Source organism: Miscanthus floridulus, chromosome 15 (genome assembly GCF_019320115.1).
Source record: "Miscanthus floridulus cultivar M001 chromosome 15, ASM1932011v1, whole genome shotgun sequence".
Lineage (NCBI taxonomy): Eukaryota > Viridiplantae > Streptophyta > Magnoliopsida > Poales > Poaceae > Miscanthus > Miscanthus floridulus.
The window spans coordinates 21,840,696-21,857,103 of record NC_089594.1 but is presented as its reverse complement, the minus strand read 5'-3'; the positions used below and the strand labels follow the sequence as shown (position 1 = coordinate 21,857,103).

At 43.8% G+C, this 16,408-nt stretch overlaps 2 protein-coding genes across 2 annotated transcripts; one reads left to right on the top strand and one right to left on the bottom strand.

Annotated features, from left to right (window-relative positions):
• Positions 1 to 2,046: 2,046 nt before the first annotated feature.
• Positions 2,047 to 12,951, top strand: LOC136508509 (endonuclease III homolog 1, chloroplastic-like). Its single transcript, XM_066503193.1, has 11 exons — positions 2,047 to 2,395; positions 3,113 to 3,240; positions 3,474 to 3,558; positions 3,743 to 3,784; positions 10,447 to 10,565; positions 11,025 to 11,091; positions 11,319 to 11,410; positions 11,869 to 12,006; positions 12,089 to 12,193; positions 12,309 to 12,392; positions 12,554 to 12,951. Exons 1-11 carry the CDS (start codon positions 2,287 to 2,289, stop codon positions 12,686 to 12,688), a joined length of 1,104 nt encoding a protein of 367 aa, XP_066359290.1. The 5' UTR covers positions 2,047 to 2,286; the 3' UTR covers positions 12,689 to 12,951.
• A 917-nt stretch (positions 12,952 to 13,868) lies between these two features.
• On the bottom strand, positions 13,869 to 16,408 carry LOC136507186 (uncharacterized). The gene is given in 3 exon segments (XM_066501985.1): positions 13,869 to 14,393; positions 14,396 to 14,453; positions 16,169 to 16,408. Coding segments are annotated over 3 exon segments (798 nt in total). The 5' UTR covers positions 16,384 to 16,408.

Genomic DNA, 16,408 nt, shown 5'->3' with positions numbered 1-16,408 from the left:
AATGGCGCGGCGGTGCGAGAGCTCGACGCCGGCGGAGCTACGGGCGCGGCGAGGGCGGAGCTCGAGCGCTCGGCTCTGGAGGGGGAGAAGAGGAAATGTGGGCGGGAGTGAGCGAGCGCGCGGGCACCAGCAGGTGAAGGCGGGCGCGTGGGCGCGGTGTCAGGCCGCGGCTGCCGCGCGGCGGGCGACGCCGGCGCGGAGTCGCCACGCGGCGGGATTCCTCTGCCGCGGTCGCGGCGTGGCGCTGCGACGGGCGCGCGAGTGCGGGCGAGCGGGAGAAAGAGCCGGCGCGCTGGGCTGGGCCGGGGCGCTGTGGGCCGGCGCGGGAGAAGCGCGAGGCGCACGGGTGGGAGGCTGGCTGGGCCGGCTTCGGCTGACGGGCCAGAAGCGAGGCGGCGGCCCGTTAAGGAAAAATGAAGATTTTCAATTTAAATTTTCAAGAGATTTTCAATACCAGTTTTTCAAATATCATTTTGAGCAAGAAAATGACATCTTTTGAAAATGGACCAAAAATGAAAGTTGATTAGAATTTAATTCCTTACAACTTTGCTTTTATGACCAAAGTCCAATTCTATCTAGATTTTAAATTATAAAGTCAAAGTTAAATTTTAACTCAAAACCTTAATTTTGGGAAATTACTTTGGAAGCAAAATTTTGAATTAATTTGAATACAAACCTTGCTCCAAAAATTGTGCTAAACAATTCTAGATGATTTACAAGCATAACCAACAGTTTCTACTCAACTAGCAAGCAAGAATCAGAGCAAAACAACTCTAATAAGTGTATGCATCATTTACGTTTCACAAACATGTTTTGTATGTTTCGAAGTAATGTTTCAGTTGTTATATGCAAGATTATGCAGGTATGATTAGGATGCTTGATGATGCACGATATGTATGATTAGCAGTGCCTAAATGCAGGCATAACACCGGGGTGTTACAACCTCCCCTTCCTACCGACAACACAACATGGATGGGAGCGCAAGCCTCCCCTGCTCCCCGTTCAGCGATGGGCGAGGTGGCTGGTGTGCGCCCGCACACCCTTGACATGCCCGTCGTAGGCCGAGGGAGAGGAGATACTGCCGGATCTGGGAAAGGCGACACCGGTGTGACGTAGGAGAGGGACGTGGCCACCGTGGAGTGGGAGGGGACGCCATGGAGGCCGACTTGAGGGAAGACGCATGTGGAGGGGTGCTTCTGGATCCTTTGGGGAGGGGAAGAGCGGAGGCTTAGCGGCACCGGCGAGCGAGCAGACTCCGGCCACGGCAAGGAGGCTTTGATGTCGCGGTGGAGGGCTGCTGCGGCGAGCAGGCAGCGTGGGTGTGGCGGTGGAGAACGACACAAGGCAGAGTAGGGAAATATGGCCTGGTCCAATTTGTTTAGAAGCATCATGTGTGGTTGACAAACGAGCAAGTTGTTTGGGCCGGTCAATAGGCCCATGAAGCAAGCGTCCGAGCGGCCAGATGCTTGGACTACAATATTACCGATATTTTTTTATGTAAAATTAAATTATTTTTAATGAAATTTCTCCACTATTCCTATATATATCTTCATTCCAAAATGGCTTTTAGGAAAATTTTGTGTGTTTATTCTGAAAGTTTTTTTTTCCAGAGTGTGCGTGCCCGCGCACAAATGAACCGTAGCAACTTGGGTTGGTTCAGGTGTGCTTACAAGAGGAGCACGAAGTGTAAGAGTTTTGGTGGGAAGAGGGGTTAGAGTTTAGAGGATGAATTTCCACTAATCAATTATCATGACATAGGTGTTAATTAATTGAGTGAAGATTTGGTTATGACTTGTGATATAATTTCTATCTCATGCACCAAACAGGGGGTATGGATTTTTTTTAACTGTCTTATTTTTTTTTCCACAACCAAACAAAGAGATCATTAAGAGTAACAATCAAATTTGCAAATTCTCTCCATAATCTATAACCATGGATTACTACCTTGCTGTCATGCAATTGGTGTGTCGGTGTGTGTGGGCGTTGAGTTCCTTTCCCTAAGTCCCTCTGTCCCCACCATTACTTGTCAGGTTAGGCAGCGATTAACGCACGGGTACGCTTGCTGATCAACGCGGGCTGCCGCCGGCCACCGCGCACGCCGCAGCCGAAAGCAACACGTTTGCAGGCGAAGAAACGAAGCGCCACGCAGTAGGCTGCAGCGCCACAAGCAACGCAACTGTTTTTTCAAACGCGAAGAAAAGCTCACACCACCCAGGTGGGGGGAAAAGATGAACAGGACAGGACCCTCGTCGCAGCTAAAACCCTAGCGCAGCGGCGCGGGCGCGGATGCACCTCGCTCTCCTCCTCCCCCGCATTCGTCTCTCGCCGGCCGCCATGCCCAGCACCCGCTCCGCCTCCGCCTCCAGGCTGCTGGTCCGCGCCGACCTCAACCCAGGTGAAGCGAAAGCGGAAAGCCCGGTTTCCTGCCCTTTTCGTCTCCGCGGATCTTTCTCCCCCTTTTAAGGGTCCTTTGCTAAGTTGTGCAATGTCTTCTTGCTCTGTTTACTTCACCGTTTGGTCCCGAGGAACAATTTTATTGAAATGGTACTTGCCATGTAGGAGTAGTAATTTTATTTTTACCTCCTCCCACAACCAAAAAAAATTGTATCTCATGGTATATGCCTAAATGTTATATTGATACCGATGTGTCTGGAGACTGGAGTTGCGTGATTCCTTTCACAAGATGGGTGAAATCAGTGTGCTACCTGGATTTCTTCTTCTCGTGAGTTTATGCTGTTTGTTTAAGTGATACAAGGGGCAAAAAATTCGATTCCTTTTCTTTAAGTTTATTTCACATATAGTCTTTTCTTTTGATGGCATTGGAAATTAGATTTTGCTATGGTTGAAGTAATATGCATATCAATGTTGACATGATGTGAACGTGTCAAGTGGTGAATGCCTTGCTCATGTTGCCCCCCAACTAGCTTAATGTTGATTGTCTGCTGTATGCAAGGTCAAGATACATGGATTTAGTTTGATGAGAGAAAAAAATTCCTTATTTATCATCTCTTTTGTTCATGCGGATTGAACAAGCCGAGTAGGATTAATTTCCCAACAATTTTGGTATAGTTTTTCTTCTGTCAATAAAGTACAAGTTTCATGCCTTTTTCAGTTGTACGAGAAGTCAAACGTGAATCCAGTGTTTCTTTTGACATTTCAAAGCCTGAAGCAACTGCTTCTGTTAAGAGGAAAAGGGTGAAGCGAGAACTTGAAGTAAACGGGGAGCATCATAAGAAGCAGGTGCCTGCTTACTAAATAGAATGTTGTTGTATGAAAAGAACCAAGTTCCATGTGTTTCCATTTTTCTTTCCTTACTCTCTGTACCCTTCATTTAAATTGCTTGTTCATTGAATCCTTATTCTTTGGTGCAAGTCTACCTTATGTATTTAGCTACATTTCTTCACTCATGTGTTATCTTAGTACAACTTGGTTTCATGCTCTTCTTAACAGAAAAATGTCCTATGCATATTCAGGTTCGTATTGTCCCTGACATCGAGGATTTTCGATACGAAAAGACCAAAACATTGACATCGTCAAGTAAGGCAACAGCATCTTTGGGTAAGAACTGCTGGTGCTGATCAGATAATCTTTTTCAGTTTCGCGCTAAGCCAAATGTTTCATAATCAGTGTGCAAGTATCTTTCCTCTGGATAATCTGCTTGCAAGTCTCTCTGTGCCATATTACAATCTTATTTATGTTTTCTGCCATGTCTTGCAAAAAAACTAACACTTCCCTTCTTCAGTCAAGGTGGTAAAAAAGGTCAGAGTTTCTTCAGTTATAAAAGGTACTCATAAATCCCAGAAGGCTATTAGAAGAGATAAATTATTGCATATATGTTTACCATGTTACTTTTCTTGTTATGTCATGTTTCGTTTTCTGCAAGCTTATATGAAGTTAAATTATTGGGTTACTACTTGTTAGGTTCTTTGGACCATCTAGGAGTGGATCCAGTGGGTGTTTACTTTACTAATTGAATCAAATAGACCTAGAGCTTTCTTCGGGAAAGGAGAGAGAGAGAGAGAGATGTAGGAGCATCTGACCGTAGGAGGGGTTGGAGGAGCTCCCTGCCATCGCTGGTTTGTCGGTGAAGCTCTGCGCACGGGCAGCGACGGTTGGTGTAGCGGTGGAGACCGGCGATGGTGAAGATGCTGGTGGCGCTTCCCGCCGCTGGCAGTGCCTCCCTCTGGATCGGATTAGGGCTAGGACAGAGGGATGTTACTGTAGCAGTGAACCTCGTATCGAGAGCCGTTTGCCCCACCTCCTCTTTATAGGCACTGTGCGACGGGGGCCCACCAGCCACTAGATGGCTGAACGTCCCCGATCAGGACGCGGTCAAGGGGGCCGTCTCGACCGTTGGGTCAAGACGAATGAGATCAATTCTAACATTCTCCCCCTTGATCTCAACTCATACTTTAACTTTAAACTTTGACTTTAATCCCTTTCACTTTTATTTGTTCCATCACGGATTAGTGCATAGAGCATGCTTCATCGTCACGGTCAATCGTCGATAGACTTAACAGCTACAATACACGTCTCTGTTCTGAAACAGATTCTTTAACTTTTGGGCCCTTTATTGTCCGAAAATCATAGGCTATACCATAAACCCATGTCGACTGTGTGTTCTCCAAACACACTGGGTGGTAAGCCTTTTGTACGCGGATTCGCAAGCACTTGCTTGTTACTTTTATGTTCAATACTTTCAGTATGATTCCGGACTTTCTCCTTCACAACGTATAACTTTAACGTCAATGTGTTTGGCAGCATACTTGACCCGTTGTTATAGGAGCGAACTTCTTAAATGGTTATTGCTGTTGTATACCATTATCAATTCCGGGTGTAAGTTCTTTTAACCATTTCGTCTGTCCTTAAGCCTCATAACAAGCTATACTGTGGGTATGCATCTTTGATGACACCACAACTGTTTCTTTTGGAGCTTTTCCACAATAAAACTCCAACTGCGAGTGTTAGCTACTATGTGGGTTTCACTAAACATCTCGCCAAAATTTAACATTTGTATCCACAACTATTTGAGAGTACTTATACTTTCTCACTCACCATGAGGCCTATAAATCTTTGCACAATTGTAAAACATTCTCAACTCCATTCTAGTGATCTATATCTGGACTGGACTTCAGCCAAAACATCCCGGATACATGAACTATGTCAGGGTAAGTTCTGACTTATAAGCACTCATTAAACTTCTAACAGCTGAAGCATATAGGACGTCCTTTCGATTTCACATTGGTTCTTGGAACACTGGAAGTTTTCAAAACTATTACCCTTTACTATAGGAACATGCGCAAGTTTACTCACATATATACTTTATTTCTTTAGAATCTTCTCTAAGTATACACTTGAGATAGTTCTAATACCCCTTTTCCTTTTGTCTCGGTAAGTTCCAATTCCTGGAACGAATGACGCTTTACCAAGACCATTCTCATTGAAACTTGAGGACAAGAACTGCTTCTTCTCCAACAGTAGATTAACACCACTACTAGCGAGCAAGGTGCTACCCACATGCAGGATTAGGAAAATGAATTTCCCATGTTTAAACTTTACATAAATGCAATTGTCCTCTACATTCTCTTTAAAACCCAAACTTTCTTATTGTACTGTCAAACTTCAAGTACCACTGTCTTGAAGCTTGCTTTAATCCATAAATGGATTTCTTCAGGCAACATCCCTTACGTTCTTTTCCTTCCATGACAAAACCTTTTGAGTTATGCCATGTAAACTTTTTCATACAAATCCCCGTTGAGGAATGTGTCTTTACATCCTTCTGATGTAACTGTAAATCGTAATGTGCCACTAACACCATTATGATTCTAAAAGAATCCTTGCAAGCTTATTATAATCTATTCCTTCTCTTTGTGTAAATCATTTCGCCACAAGTGGCGCTTTATAGCTTTCCATATTTCTTTTGGAGTCACATTTGTCTTATAGACCCATTACAGCCTACTGTGTTGGCTCCATTGGGAATTTCTTCTAAGTCTCAAACATCGTTGTATTTATCGATTTCATTTCATCTTTCTTTGCTTCTTGCCATTTAGATGAGTGAACGCCTCTCATGGCTTTTTCAAATGAGGTGGAATTATCCTCTATTTGAATTTCTTTTTTAACATTGACTTCTTAGTCACCAGAAATATCTGATTTTCTTATTCTTTGAGACCTTCTGGGGCCTTGTGACACTTCTTTCATATGGGGCTATTGTTACTCTTCATTGCTAAAAGGCAATTGTTTATAGCCTCCTGTATCATAAGATCCTTATTTACTTATTCATCTTTTTTAAGAGCTAACATCAGGTGTTGTATATGTCATACAACATCAACATGTATTAAGCAATTTGTTGCTCTAAAACACTGTAGTGGATATGTAATCCCACTTATATTCAAGCCTTAGGTATCTACATACTATGCTCCCCCAGATTACTCTATCTTCTTTAAAGATGGTGTATCTTAAAATTTCTTATTTTGGGTTTAATCTGTCAAAACTCGAATGGTGCTTTAAGCACCGCCTTGATAACTCTGAACTCGTCCAGTATGAATATTAGCCGACTATGCTATCTTCCTATTGGAACTGTAAAAGGTCCAGGAATTTAGCTATTTCTTTACTTTAGGGGTACCGTTATTATGACCGTCTTACTCCCTCAACGATCACATTCATCTTTTATAGATCACTTTTACCTTCAATGCATAGTATGCATTGCATTATCTGAAGTATGGGGAAGTATCTTTCTTAATTGTCTTTCTTAATTAATCTTATATTTCTCCCCCTCGAAATGTGGTATGAACTTTTCTACCACAATTTCGAAACATTCAGAACTCTTGTCAATGAGGAAACTTTGATTACTTACCTCATCCAAACAAAATTCGTATGGGAGTACATTTTCCTCATTACACTTCAAAACTCAACATAGTCTATTATTATCAATACTTCTGCAAGTCATGCTTGCATATCATTCTCATCTTTTGGTTCACATGCAACTTTCTTTTGTTCTTAGACTCATTGAGTACTTAATGACCATGACACAATCAGAGTGTATGGTCAATACTAGGATAGCGTAAGAGCTACCCCAAACTTCTCTCCATGTGCGGGATACACTTAGAGCACATGAGTCATCACATCCTTCTCCCACCATGCAGGATAAGTACTATGCCAACTTTACCCTGCCATGTGTCTTTTCTCGCCATGCGGGTACTATCACAAACTTTTCCCGCCATACGAGATAATTCCCTTGAACCGACATAAATGCCAGGATTGGCTCGTGTTCAATTATCAAATTCAGAAATAAATCCGAATATTCTTTTAACACACATGTTTAATCCAATGTTGGTCAAATTAAACATGTATATGATTTTTACAACTCTCATAAGTGAAACTAAAAATAAATTCTTCTTCACAGAGAGTACATAAAAGACATTTCTCAACGAAAACTCTCATTGATCTATCTCTTTTCTTGGATCAATATCCTAGAATTCTTTTCTTTTGAAGCCATTCTTTAAAGAGAACACAGTCCCTTAAGCAATGACATTCTTTCATACATAACTTGCCCTTAGGCATTTCATCGTCTGAGTCACAAGTACCCAGCTCATTTCTCTTACTGCCTTCAAGAATGAAAACATGGAAGTCTTTTGTCTGAAAAAATATTCAACAATAATGCTCATTAAACTTTGAAATCTTTATGTTCTATTCTATATCACTGTTGGACAGAAATAGAATAAAACATCATTCTTTTACACTAATTCCACATCACCGTTGGGCAGAAATGGAATTAACATATAGAAACTCAATAATCTTGAAAACATAGAAGTGTTCCTCAAAATTAAATTCTCCCGTTGGTTCGAATTTAATTAGAAGACAATCAACTTCATTGTAGCGGAAACATGAAAATACATTTATCTAGTTTAAGAGCATTCCTTGATCTTTATCTATTCTTTGAAAATTGGTCACTTTGATGCAAAATTCATCAGAGATTTAAACTTTAATCATAAAACTCATAGAATTATAATATTGTTATCATCAACGTTGGTCAGAAAATAACAATACCATAATTTAACTTTAACTATCAACCGACTATTCCTCCAATTAAAATTTTCTCGTTGGTTCCAATTTTAACTGGAGGATAAACTTTTCATCATTTACTAAATAACTATAACTGCTCTTCAAATTAGAAGACAATAAACCTTTTACTTTGCAGCGGAAACTTGACAAAATTTCTTTATCTACTTTTCAGAAGCATTTTACTGTACTTTTCTATTCTCTAAAAATTCTAACACGTTTGTGCAAAATTATCAGAGATTTTAAATCATTCTTTGAATGAAATCATCAAAATTTGCTTCTGAAAAATAATAAAACAATTCTTAATCATCACTGTGCATTCTGCCCGGTCCAGCACTGTGTAGCCCGGAGCTCAGCAGCAGCAGTGCGCGCGGCCCACAAGCAGCAGCAGCGCGTAGCGCTCGCGGCGCCTCCCCCGCGCCCAGGCCGCAACCTGGGCCTGGGCCGGGATTCCTCTTGCCCGCCTGGGCTCTATTCGGCCCGGAGCAACGCTCGCCGTCAATCTGAATCCGACGATCGAGCACCATTTTCGGTCGGATAAAACGCCGACGCCGCGCGCCCCCGAGGAAACCCTAACCTCATTCTCTTCGGCCCTCTCTCTCTCTTCGCCTCACTCCACTCTCTCTTCGCAGCGCAGCAGGAGCTAGCCACCGAGTGAGGAGTAGGCGAAGCAATGGAGCAACGGCGCCGTCGCCGGCCCCCTCGCCGGTGTGCGCGCTCCCCAGCGGGTGAGCGCGCCGCCGTCGAGTGGCCTGGCCGCGGCGCCCCTTTGGCCGGAGCCCGGCGAGCAGAGCCCCTGGCCCGGCCCTCTTTTCCCCACGCGCCGTTCTGCACAACGGCGAGGTAGTCCCTCTGGGTTTCCCTCTTCCCCTTTTCCCCTTCTGTATTTCTCCTTTTCTACTCAGATCCGATCCGATTTGGGGACGGGGATTGGAATTAGGGTTAGGGTTTCGGCAAGTTAGGGTTAGGGCCGATTTGATTCACTGTTCTTCTTCCCCATGAGTTTTCACGGATTTAGGGTTCGGCTTTGCTTCTCGTCTAGGCTGAAACCCTCTTCTTCTTCTTTCCTTAACCCAGTTAGGGTTAGAGTTCAGAAAACCTTTCTTTGTCTAGATCCGAACGGATCTAAACCGTTCTTATCTTTTCTGTTCTTTTGATTCTCTTCCCGCGCGTCAGCAAGCCGGCGGCGGGTGCTCCATCCCGTGTGAGGCGGTAGTGACGGCGGCGGGGAAGCCCTGGTAAGACTCCCCCCCGGACCGTCCAATTTCTTTAGGGTTAGGGTTCTTTAGGGTAATCCGAATCGAATTCGAATCCCCTTCTTTCTTTTTCTTTCTATCACCCGATTAGGGTTTAGGGTTCGATGAACCCTCTGTATTTCTTTTCTTTCGATCCGAACTGGATCTAACTCATCTCCTTCTACACTGCTACCCCTAACACAATCCACACACTAAATCGACGGCTCTGATACCATTGTTAGGTTCTTTGGACCATCTAGGAGTGGATCCAGTGGGTGTTTACTTTACTAATTGAATCAAATAGACCTAGAGCTTTCTTCGGGAAATGAGACAGAGAGAGAGAGAGAGATGTAGGAGCATCTGACCGTAGGAGGGGTTGGAGGAGCTCCCTGCCATCGCTGGTTCGTCGGTGAAGCTCTGCGCACGGGCAGCGACGGTTGGTGTAGCGGTGGAGACCGGCGATGGTGAAGATGCTGGTGGCGCTTCCCGCCGCTGGCAGTGCCTCCCTCTGGATCGGATTAGGGCTAGGACAGCGGGGTTGTTACTGTAGCAGTGAACCTCGTATCGAGAGCCGTTTGCCCCACCTCCTCTTTATAGGCACTGTGCGACGGGGGCCCACCAGCCACTAGATGGCTGAACGTCCCCGATCAGGACGCGGTCAAGGGGGCTGTCTCGACCGTTAAGACGGATGAGATCAATTCTAACACTACTTACTAAGATGAAGTCACTGGATTGAAACTTTTCTGCTAGCATGTGGTCAATCTTGCTACAACCACAAGTGAGATCTTACATGGTCAGGATATGTTGTGGCATTTTTAGTTTTCCATACACAACTATCATTTGTAAGCTCAATATTTTTTCATTATGTTTGGAATTAGATTATATTGTTCTCGATTTCCCCTAATTTTAATGTTAGCCAAAAAGATGGTCTAATTGTAGCCACTGATTAAAAACTTATATTAAACTTTGTGTTCCCTTATTCTGAACATCTGTGCATTTTTTCAACCTATATTCTTCATTGTTGCACCATGAAAAATAAATGCATTAAGGCCAGGTTTGTTGACTGCTGTATCAAGCATTCACCTCTTTCATTTGATTGGTATCTTTCTTATGTCCATGTACGATATGAAAACCAAGGTAGCCATTTGTGCAGTTGGAGCTCCAGATAACTGGGAGGCAGTTCTTGGAGGCATTAAAAGCATGAGGTTATCTGGTGGAGCCCCCGTAGATACGAAGGGCTGTGAAAAAGCTGGTTCTCTCCTTCCACCCAAGGTAGTTTTTGCCACACAATAATCTTTTCACCTTTACAATTTTATGTAAAGAGCCTTGTTGGTATGACATGTCCCAACTTTATTTCCTACCCGATATTAATGTCAAAGTGGAGCTCCCTTCAAAAAGGAAATATAAAGAGAAAAAGGTAGAGCTCTTTGGTTGGCCTTACATAGGTAGCTTCGGGGTTATGCAACTCACCTAGTTGGCTAATTTTCTTGTGCTGTACTACAATATGAAAATGTTGTTGTTTTTCCTGTCTAGAGTCTAGAAATAAAACAATCTGTACATTAATTTTGTGCCAAATAGATTGCAAATTTTCCACATTTGTGGCTTTTCACTTATTTGCTGTTTTATAATACTTGTGCCTTTTTTGTCTAGAAATAATTGTGCATATGGGTTCCATTTGTAAAGTGTTTAGATCCAGTTGTAATCAATACTTCTCTTCCTATGCCTGGACAGGAAAGAAGATTTGCAGTTCTGATATCAACTATGATGTCAAGCCAGACAAAAGATGAAGTTAACCATGGTATGCCTTTAAAATTTCCTGTATCCAGAATTGGTTATGTCTTCTTGTTGAGAATTCTCAGACCACTGAAGTATCTATTGTTACTATGGAAATTCAAGAGTTCTTTTTTTGTTCTGTCATGAAATTCAGGAAAAACTAGCCTTGTCATGAGATTCTCTGATGTCTTTCTACTAAATAGTTGTCCTTCAGAAATGTACTGATTGCATTTTGGAGTCGATTCTTTTCAGCTGCTGTGGAACGCCTCTCTGAAAACGGTTTACTTGATCCCGATGCTATAGTGAGGACTGATCAGACCACACTTGCAAATCTTATCAAACCTGTAAGTTTCAAGGTTTTCACCCTATTAGGATGAATACTATGCTTACATCGTTCATAAGTTAAAATTACTGTACTGTATGTACCCAAAAAAGAAATGAACTTAGAAGCATGAAAAAGAAAATTCACGTGTCTGCTTTGTTATCCGTCACAGGCTTTGCAAATATACCACTATACCAGACTTAGGGCCCACCTCCTAAAGTTTACTAGACTATAATGTTTTAGTCACTTTTTAGCACCAGTGATTAGTGGGGTTAAAGTGTTTTAGTCACTTTTTAGTCGGTTTGTTTGGAACTTTAGTCCCTAAAGTGACTAACTAAACTTTAGGAGGTGAGATCCAAACATGCCCTTAACACTATTTGAAATGGAACATCGCTTTAGGCTCAAGATGATCTGAAGCTAGAGATTACAAGAAACTTCTCAGATAAATGACTCACAGCATACTGTTCATGATTGTAACAGGTCGGATTCTATCAGAGAAAGGCACAGTTCATAAAAGAAGCTTCTAAAATTTGTCTTGAACGTTTTGGAGGGGATATTCCAGATTCTTTGAATGAGCTGCTTGCTCTGAGAGGAGTTGGCCCTAAAATGGCTCATTTGGTAATAATCTTACTTATTCTGTCCTTTGTGGTTGAAATATGAACATAAATATCTTCATGGGTATCTTTCTTTAAGTAAACAGGTGATGAGCATTGCTTGGAAGAATACTCAAGGAATCTGTGTTGACACTCATGTGCATCGCATTTCTAACCGACTTGGGTGGGTTTTTCGGGAAGGAACAAAACAGGTAGCCTAGTATTGATTTATGTTGTCTTCGCTTCTGGGAAAAAAAAAACACACAACTAATTACAGAGGCTGGGCCGCTGGGGAATAGTGCTTATGTTGCTATGTGTTGTGCACAGAAAACTATGACACCGGAACAGACAAGAATTTCTCTAGAGAAATGGCTACCCAAGGATGAGTGGGAACCTATAAATCCATTACTGGTATCTCTCTACTGAAGTATTTTCTTATTTTGGTACTTTATTTAGTAATGCTTTTTTTATTTGATTTAAAGATAGTGGTTATTGTTCTATGCTATCTGAATCCTGCCTTGATTTCAGAACTGCTAGTCTATGCTGAAAAAAACTGAAAAAATGTCTTGTAGGTTGGATTTGGGCAAACTATCTGTACTCCACTGAGGCCCAAATGCGACAAGTGTGGCATCAATAACCTTTGCCCTTCTGCTTTTAAGGAATCATCAAGCCCAAATCCAAAGCAAAAGAAAACAAGGTCTCCATAGAACTCTGACTATGACTGGTCTGGCACCGAAGTGAGATAATATTTTGGGTTGTCCGTCGGTGGTAAATATTATTGGGTTTTCTTTTGGTCGATCTATTGTTGGATCACCTTGGTGCCATACCATTTGGCAAGTCTTGTATCATTTTGTGTACCGGTAAATTGTTCAAGACGGTATAAAGACATGTTTATCTACCAGTTACTGTGAAAATTACTGGTAGCAAGCAAAATTTTCATGTGTCAATGACTTATAAAGGTGCCATGGAAAAATTCTCTTGCGTCCACCAAAGTGTGCTGAAGATTTGATGAACTAACCTTGCCTATACAAGTTTCACAAATTTTATGACATTGCTGGTCTAGAAAAAAAGAAGAATGATTCACAGGGCTTTGCCATTTTTTAAAACCTGCATGCATATTTCTAAGCCTAGAGCACTTTTGTTGGTTATACGCAATGCAATGTGTGTGACCCAGGTATGCACATTTGTACAGTAATGTGTATCGCCGGTTCCTAAAAAACCTAACAGGGATCTAATCCTAACAAAGCCTTAGCTGTAATGTATGTGAGTATGTCCCGTGGAGAATGGGCATAAACTGTTGCTCCAGGAACCACCGCTTCATCTGGTCTAATTCACCCTTATGCTTTTGGCTATCTCCCACCAAAGTAATCCTTTAGAAGCATCATTCTTGTGATTGTGCTGCTCCAAACGACAAGAGCAATCTTATTGATCTTACTCTTTCTTGCTCATCTCTATTCCAGCTTTGCACAATGACTGTTTCCACCAGTCCAAGACTTAGCAAAGATCATCAATTCATCGTTCAGTTGGAATTCCTCCAATCTCATCTCTATTCCAGCTTTGCACCGTGACTGTTTCCACCAGTCCAAGACTTGATGGAAAAGATCATCATTCAGTTGGGCCGTGAGAGTGGCTCAGAGAGGAACCAAAGCCATCAACGAGGGATTCAACAGCCAATTGGACTTGACATGATCTTGAGTTCCTGGCACGCTCATATGCCAGCCCGTACTCAATTAAAGAAAAATACTGACAAACACATAATCCTATAAACACGTTTTTAGGCCCATCAAGCTCATGGGGTTAGATGTCTTCGATAGTTGCAGTGGCGGAGGGAGGCAAAATGAGATGTACTCCGTACATGGACCTCACGATGAGCTTAACGATACGCGCTTACCAATGCAGTACAGACCAGGAAACCTTGATGCGCATCTTAGTGGTTCCAACAGCAATAACATCTTCTTCAGTAGTGCTGTACCTTGGAATAAACTCGATGGCGTGCTTAGAAGTGCCATCACTAGTCTCGATTACAATTACCAGCATGTCTCTCACACCGACAGTAATGACAGGCTGCAAAAGCTGGATAACTCCTTCAACGCCACGAGCCTTCTTACCGCAAAGTTTGCTATCATGAAGAAGGAGATTATGCGGGATGTTGGAAGTGCAGGCAGTGATTTTCCCACTGAATGATCCCTTTAAAACTTCAATAGCAACAAGAGCCTCAAGGCCATCTTTCACGAATGAACAGCTCACCTCAACAGTACTGAGCCTGGTAGCAAGAGATTTACTTTCAACAGGGCATTTCACAATGCTCCGACTGCCCCTGATCTTTACAAACCCTTTACTGAGTTCTCTGTCCTTGACCTGTTCATCAAGACCCTCCACATCTCTTATCTTCAGATCGATCTCAATCACTCAATGAATATATCATCTAACAGCACGAGTCCTCGTTTTGGGCCCTCCAAGATCAACGGTTGGGTCTACAGAAAGGTTTACGTTACAGTTTAGTGGCACATAATAATTCTCATACTTATTGTAAAGAATGAAGGAACTTTTCTGTAGCACAGTCTCAGTCCTCGTTACAGTTTAGTGGCACATAATAATTCTCATTCTATGAGAGACTGTTAAGAATGCATGTCAAAACCTCACCGTTAAAAATGAAGGATGCTAAACTAGGCACGGTACCTTAGAGTTTAGGGACATCTAATTATTCGCCACTCTTACGGAGGCCGCCTCTCTGATTGCCAACTTTGTGGTGGTAACTACAAAAATGTCCCAGAAAATAGTAACTCACCTAATTTTTTGCCATTTTTGCTGACGTGGCATGCCAGATCAGCCAGCCAGCTTGGGAACGGGCCGTTGACGCTCGAAGACCGAAGGCAAAAGACCATTCTGCCCCCGCCGTGTATTGCTTAACGAGCGCTGTCTCCTCCCATGTGCTCAGTCCCAACGGTTCTCTCTGGCCTGCTCACTGCCAGGCCGGGCCCACCTGTCATGTTGTCTTCAACCTCCGTCAGGAATTCCTCCCTCTCTCTCTTCTCCATTAACGGAGAATCCGAGCTCCAAAGAGCCCACCTCCTTTACTCCTGCGGCAATTAAATTCCATAATAGTGCTGCTATAACGTTGCTCTTCAATATCCCTACATCAAATGGACGTTCCTCCATTTCCTCTGTCCGTTACTCCGGCCGCCATTGATGGCAATGAACCGAGCTCCATTCCCGTCCACGTTCATCGTTCATCTCCCTATAAAAACTGGAACGAGGTCGCAAGTGCACGCTGCTGCTCCTACGCCCCTCCCCGCAACTTCTTTCCCGCGCCAGCACCCCCAACTTTCGCCGTCGCCGCCATTGCCGGGTCGGCTCGAGCTCGTGATCTCCCACCTCCCACCACCTCTGGACACGATCAGTTCTTCGCCGGCACCGCAGGGTCGCCACGAGCTCACCCCGCTACTCCTCATCGTCGATCCGTGGCCGCATCGTCGAACTCCACCGAGCTCCGCCACCACCGTCCGCCCGCACCTCTTCGTCGTTCGTCGTCTCCAGACCACCCCAAGCCATTCTGCTGACAAAGAGGACCACCAACATACACGCCGCGGTCGCCTCTTCCTTTTCCGCCGGTCGCCGCGCGTCCCCGGCCACCGGAGCCGCAACCCGGCCGACGCCGTCGAGCCCCCGCCGCACGGGAGCACCACCACGCCGACGTCCCTGCTGCTGTGAAGACAACCAGAGCAGAGGCTCCTCTTGGCCATCCGTTTCCAGATCGACGGCCACAATTTCATCTTGACCGTTGGTCAACCAAAGTCATGTTGAGGCCACATCATCTTTTATCTTCCAATCAGCATGCGCCACGTACTCGGTCAGCAGCCACGTCATCTTTGTTGGCTATTCAACCGTCCAGTCAAACTATATTTGCAGTCTAGCCCCTGAGATCCTTCGAAAACAGTTGGGACTGAGCAGATGGGAGGAGATGGCGCTCGATAAGCAATACACGGCGGGGGCAGAATGGTCTTTTGCCTTCGGTCTTCGAGCATCAACGACCCGTTCCCAAGCTGGCTGGCTGATCTGGCATGCCACGTCAGCAAAAATGGCAAAAAATTAGGCGAGTTACTATTTTCTAAGACATTTTTGTAGTTGCCACCATAAAGTTGGCAATCAGAGAGACGGCCTCCGTAAGAGTGGCAAATAATTAGATGTCCCTAGAGTTTCTGACTTGGCAATTATCTCTATCGCGGCGGAAGACATAAAAACACTTGCTGTCAAGGGAGTCTCTGCCGATGACAGTACCATTACCATAGACATGTATTGGGAAATCAACATCCAAGGATACTATCTTCACGGAGAGAATGTTTATTGCGTCAAGCAGCGGACAGAAATCGCCCTGTCTGTAGATCGTGTTGGTATGTCTCATTGGACCAAGGGTTGCTGCAGCACAG

What these genes read in the sequence shown, in the direction of transcription:
- LOC136508509 (XM_066503193.1), top strand. Translation starts at nt 2,287, where the DNA reads ATGCACCTCGCTCTCCTCCTCCCCCGCATTCGTCTCTCGCCGGCCGCC. An exon ending in CCGCGCCGACCTCAACCCAG is followed by an intron (nt 2,396 to 3,112) that starts GTGAAGCGAAAG and finishes TGCCTTTTTCAG; the next exon opens with TTGTACGAGAAGTCAAACGT. An exon ending in GGGAGCATCATAAGAAGCAG is followed by an intron (nt 3,241 to 3,473) that starts GTGCCTGCTTAC and finishes ATGCATATTCAG; the next exon opens with GTTCGTATTGTCCCTGACAT.